The sequence below is a fragment of the Clupea harengus genome, unplaced genomic scaffold (assembly GCF_900700415.2).
Source record: "Clupea harengus unplaced genomic scaffold, Ch_v2.0.2, whole genome shotgun sequence".
Taxonomy (NCBI): domain Eukaryota; kingdom Metazoa; phylum Chordata; class Actinopteri; order Clupeiformes; family Clupeidae; genus Clupea; species Clupea harengus.
In genome coordinates, this window is record NW_024879815.1 from 62,101 (window position 1) to 67,825 (window position 5,725).

The 5,725-nt window shown below is 43.2% G+C and overlaps 1 protein-coding gene across 1 annotated transcript; it reads right to left on the bottom strand.

Annotated features, from left to right (window-relative positions):
* Positions 1-3,581: 3,581 nt before the first annotated feature.
* LOC122130436 (ubiquitin carboxyl-terminal hydrolase 29-like) lies at positions 3,582-5,698 on the bottom strand. Its single transcript, XM_042705170.1, has 4 exons — positions 5,591-5,698; positions 5,388-5,467; positions 4,957-5,052; positions 3,582-4,309 (listed from the first exon to the last, which is right to left on the bottom strand). Exons 1-4 carry the CDS (start codon positions 5,696-5,698, stop codon positions 4,069-4,071), a joined length of 525 nt encoding a protein of 174 aa, XP_042561104.1. The 3' UTR covers positions 3,582-4,068.
* Positions 5,699-5,725: the final 27 nt, after the last annotated feature.

Genomic DNA, 5,725 nt, shown 5'->3' on the forward strand with positions numbered 1-5,725 from the left:
ATCAGCATTCATTTATAATAATTATAATAGAATTAAAAACCAATGATTTGATACAAAGGTCATCATTATTATTATTATTGCTATTATTAGCCTATTATTATTATTATTATTGTTGTTTTCTTTTACCTTCCTCAGAGGAATACAAGGACAGCAAAACATCTTTATACACTGTAGTGGTCACCTCAATCACAAATCCAATTATGAATCGATGTCAAATTCCAGACCCTTTTATACTCGCGCTATGGCAAATGTATGACACGGCAATCATTCTTTGTGACGTAATGACAACACATAGGCAAACTCCAGTCAAAGACCTACCGTGGGCATTCTGAACCGAATTAATATTCTCCAAGGATATCGTTCCCCATAATTACAATGTAGACCAATAGACTGCTTCCGTGTCGTTTCACATGGGACTGAAGGCAGAAAGTCTTTGCCTCCCTTAGACTTACTTACATGCAAAAATCCATGACTTTCTCAATGTTATTAAAATACCTTAACAATGTATATATAATGTCAGCGTATTTTTTTTGTACACTGTAGCGGTCACATAACCTTGGCCCTACTACAAAATATATTTCCACCAACATGATCACATGAGTCACTATGGAGATTTACTTTAACTAGGGTTTTCGCCAATAAAGACTGGTCACTGAAGCCGTGTATCAACCAGATATGATTTAATATAATCTGACAGATCGTGAAATAACATGTGTTTATTTTTGCTTGAAATAGTAGCGAAAACAATTCCCTTAGGTTTCGACTGGATGAAGATCCAACAACAAAAATGTCAGATGTTAAGTAGCTACTCTAATGGAATTAATTTGTACATTGCAAAATAGTCGATCACCGTATTAGTTAGATAGCCTACGTTTATCAATATAAAACCGTATCATTAAGTTACAACACAAGGTTAAATCAATAGGCCTACATCATCTCAATCAGTTCAAAACGCATTTCGATATACACATATGTTAACAACCTACAAAGAAATCCAGGAAGTAATCATTTCACCAAAACGATCGTGGTGTGTTCACATCTAGTTTAGTCATCCCAATTTGTTTTTTTAGCAATTGATACCGTGTTTTTGAGCTTTTACAGACATGTTATCTGGGGATTGATAACATTTTTCTTCCAAAGACTTTGTCTAATAGAGCTATTAGCGTCCTACATTCAAACGCCTGTTAATTAACCTTACACAATGCCTATGCATAACCACTGTAATGACAGTTAATATGTCATAGGATAATGACATTAGGTTTTAACTGACACTGTCGCAATGGCTATGCTTCCACACATGACACTGTTTACTTACCTTACAGTCCGGCTGCTATATGGAAGGAAAGCGACTGAGGCAGATGTGTCGCCACCCATAATATCCAACTCAGTGCCATAAACTGCTACTTAGGCCTACTTGCCAGGTTTATCCATCCTTACATCACACCATTTATTTGAAAAAATAACAAAAACATAAAATATACCGTAAAGATGGTTACAAGATAACAACACTATCTATAATTGCTATTCTGTTGTATTCTGCTGTTAGCTACATTAGCCACCAGGAGGAATTTAACTTTACCTGTCTCGCATTTTTTTCCATCGTGCCTTGCACTCTACTACCGTCAAGCCGATGCTCTCTGAAATCTCCCCCCATGAATTAAGTGACACTTGGGCATCTTTATAAAACGGCAGAGAGGCATTTTAGAGGTGGGGATATTTCCTCACTTGCTCCGCCAATCTTTCCTCTATTCCCTCCATTACAAAAAGCTGTTGGAAAAAAGCTGTTGAGCGCTCGCGGAAAATTCAAACAACGAAGTCAACGATGCGTGCCGTCTTATCTAGCCAATCACACGTGCGCGACACTATGTGACGACATCAGCGCCAGTAGAAATTTCTCCAGGTAGCCGACACTTCAAAGCGACGGTTAAAAGTGTCGACCATGACGTAATTTCTGTTGTCGACCATTTCAAAATTGTCGCCGACATAAGTATAAATTGGGCTTTAGTCTGCCGAAGTCAGTAGGTGTATAGCATGAGGGGTGTGTTGGACAGTAAAGTACGGAGGTTAAACAACTGGATTGACTAGTGTGTTAAATAAAACAAATATATTCACCAATAGTACACTTATGATAACCTATCCACAGTAGGCTGGACTGTGTGTGTGTGTGTGTGTGGGGGGGGGGGGTCTAGATGGTATCACGAGTGGTATGAACATAGGTGTCTGAGAATGTGTGTGTGTGGTGAAGATGGTGTCACCAGTGGAGTGTGTGGGTGTATGTGTGAACATATCCACAGTAGACTGGAGTGTGCGAAACACTGGGTTTTTGGTTTATTCGGGCAAGTATGTGTGTGTTTGGGGGGACGGGGGGGTTCAGCAGCAGGACTTGATGGTACTGAGCTGTTGTAGCACTCCGGTCCTGAGGAGACCCCACCATGGAGACCAGCTTGATGTGGTGTGGGGGGGGGGCAGGTCCAACAGCCTCTCACAGAACCCTTATCTAGTGTCTGAGAGGGAGGGGAGATGCACCATTAGAGCACTGACATACACACAGTAAGGTTATAGTCCTTGTTTCAAGGTAAGACGGACTTGACAGGATGATGGCTAATCTTGAGCACTGCTATGGGTCTGTCTGCATGCTATCTGTGTCTGTGGTGTGGAGTTTGGACATGAAACTGGGGCTCTGAATCTGACCATCAAGGATTTTTACGACTAACTGAGTCTTAACCTAACAACCGGGTGGCTGTTTTTTCCTCCCCTCTGAAAAGCAATCGATACCTCTGCAAATTATGTGTAGAAACATTTAGACAGGTAATTATATCAACTTACTTCACATGTGACGTCTCTGGTTGAGTGTCTCCTGCTGAGCAGGAGAGTCCTGTCTGTGTCTGGTGCTGAGCCTTGATGACCAGGAAGGGGCACTTCACTGAGGGGACAGAAACATGGAGAGCAGAAGGTGAGTCCGGATGATGGCATCAGTGGTGTGTGTATGTGCGTGTGTGTCTTTGCATGCATGTGTGTGTTTTGAATTTTGCACATTTCTGATGTAGAAGAGGGTGTATGCTGTGCTGTCCGTCTCTTTGCGTTTGTGTGTGTGTGTGTGTGTGTGTGTGTGTGTGTGTGTACCTTTCTGGTGTAAAAAAGCATGTAGGCAGTGCTGGCTCTCTCTCTGAGTACAGCCTCCTGAGTGGTGGGGGAGACTTCCTCATCATTAAGAGAGAGCCAGAGTCCCCCTTCCTCGGCACAGTCACTTGTGTAATGACCTGGAGGTGTCAGTCAACCACAGATCACAAACCAAACACACTCACACACCTCCCATATGTGTGCTCCTTATAGAGTCTGTTTCTGTGATGTCCACACTCATACAAACAACTTTAAATATGGGTCTTATTTGCCTGTGTGTGTGTGGTTGTGTGTGTGTGTGTGTGTGTGTGTGTGTGTGTGTGTGTGTGTGTGTGTGTGTGTGTGTGTGTGTGTGTGTGTGTGTGTGTGTGTGTGTGTCTTACCCCAGTCCGCATTGGTCCCAATGTGGCTCAGCACACTCATTAGGGAGTAGGTGGAGCTGCCTCCCTCCTGACAGAAGAATCACAAGTGTCATTTATACATCATGGGGCTCATGTTGTTTACACACTATCACTATACAAAACACACATTACCATACTTACATTACAACCGTTCAGCACCACCATAGTGGAACACTCATAGTACAACACACATGAACACATTACTCATTTCACTACCCTCAATAACTCATGTAACCTTTTTCACATAAATGACTTCCACTTGAGCCAAACTAAGATCTCAGCCTAAGTGTCTCCCTGTGTGTCTCACCACCTTCTCTCTCTCTGTCCCTGCCTCTAGCTCCTGAGTGATGGAGGATGCTGGGTAAAAGGAAGGAAGGAGGGAACGATGAGCTTCTTCTACAGCATCAACTCAGTCACCTCTGACTATCGATTTTAAATTAATAGTTTACATGCAAAGATGCTAGTGTTTTTGAGAATCGATACACTATCATAAAACATAATATTGTGATTTCTTACACCCCTAATCAGCATGTGTGTTCTGTAGGAATCAGACCCATAACCTTGGTTTTGTTGTTAGCAATGGTTCTGCGAGTTGAGGCACAGGGACACACGCTAGTTCATTGGTGTGACGTGTGTGACACAGCGTCCACTGTGAGCAGAGAGGAGACTTGCCTTCAGAGGAAGACGCCCCCCCCAGAGTAGAGGTGGCTGCAGGGCAGCGGCCTGATCCTGCACTGGGGGCCAGAACCTGAGGGGACTCGCCACACCTTCCTGCAATGTCCTCAGTCCTGAAAATGATTTATAATTAGTGTGTGTGTGTGTGTGTGTGTGTGTGTGTGTGTGTGTTTGTGAGTGTGTGAGTGAGTGAGTGAGTGAGTGAGTGAGTGAGTGAAACACAGTTAGAAAATATATTTTACTGTTAGATAAATTCAAATCACTCCCAAAGTCTATTTTACACAAGCCCCCTGGTGGACCACAAAGGGGCTAAGGCTGTTCCATGTGAACGGTTATTAGCCTGAGAGGACTCCCAAAACCTTCCTGCCATGTTCTCAGTCCTGGAAACACACATTATCATTGTGTGCGTGTGTGTGTGTGTGAGAGAGAGAAGCACAGTTACAAAATATTTCACTGTTATATGTAAGGCCCATACAACTAGTGAAGCCTATTTTTCACCAGATCTTCAGTATTTTGTCGCCGCCTGGTGGACCTTCAAGGCTAAGACTGTTACATGTGAACAGGTATTTTCATAACAAATCTCCAAATTAATAGAATCATTTAAAATAGACAGGGTATAGATAGGTAGTCTTGAGTCTGTTCCATTTCTCGGCTACATGCATGTATGGGTTTGTGTGTGTTTGTGCTTGATTGTTTGTGAGTGTGTGTGGATTTGTGCGCATGCTTGTTTGTATGTGTGTGTGTTTAAGTGTATCACCACCTTTGTTTGATCTGGAGCTCTGCCTCCAGCTGAAGCGGTGCCATGCTTTTGGTGAGGGTGAAGGGGCAAAACCTCTTCAGGTGTAAAATGAGAACCCTAAAGAGAAAGAGAATAATTATAATCTGGTCCATAGGAGATATCTCTCCATCAGGACCAATGCCAGTGGAATGAATGACTGGCTGCTGTAGGTTACTCTGGTAAACAGGAGGAGTACAGGAGTAACTCTGTTACATTGGTGGCAATGGTGTTTGTACATGTGTCTCATGTGTTTCTCGTGTGTTTCTCACGTGTCTCGTGTGTTTCTCACGTGTCTCTCATGTGTTTCTCTTGTGTCTCGTGTGTTTTCCATGTGTCTCGTGTGTTTCTCATGTCTCTCATATGTCTCGTGTGTTGGTGCTTAAGTGGAGGTCAGTGGAGGCAGGCAAACTTACTGAGGTAGTGTGTAGAAACTACACCTCAGGCTCGACACCTGACCCCCACACCGCTCGCACCTGTACTCAACTTCTGATTCCTGTGGGCACAAACACATGTGACAAACCAGTTTGTGTGTGTGAGAGAGAGTATGTGTGTGTGTGTGTGTGTACTCTGACTACATTGTGTGTATAGAGATTGAGATTGACTGTTAGTAACATACGTTGAAGTAGAGCTCCAGGCTGTTTTGGACTGTGCCCTGCGCAACCATTTGGAGGGAGAGGTAGGTGGAGATCTCCTCCCTCCTGCTCTCAACTCCACAGCTGCTCATCAAACAAAAACACACATGAGGGCTACA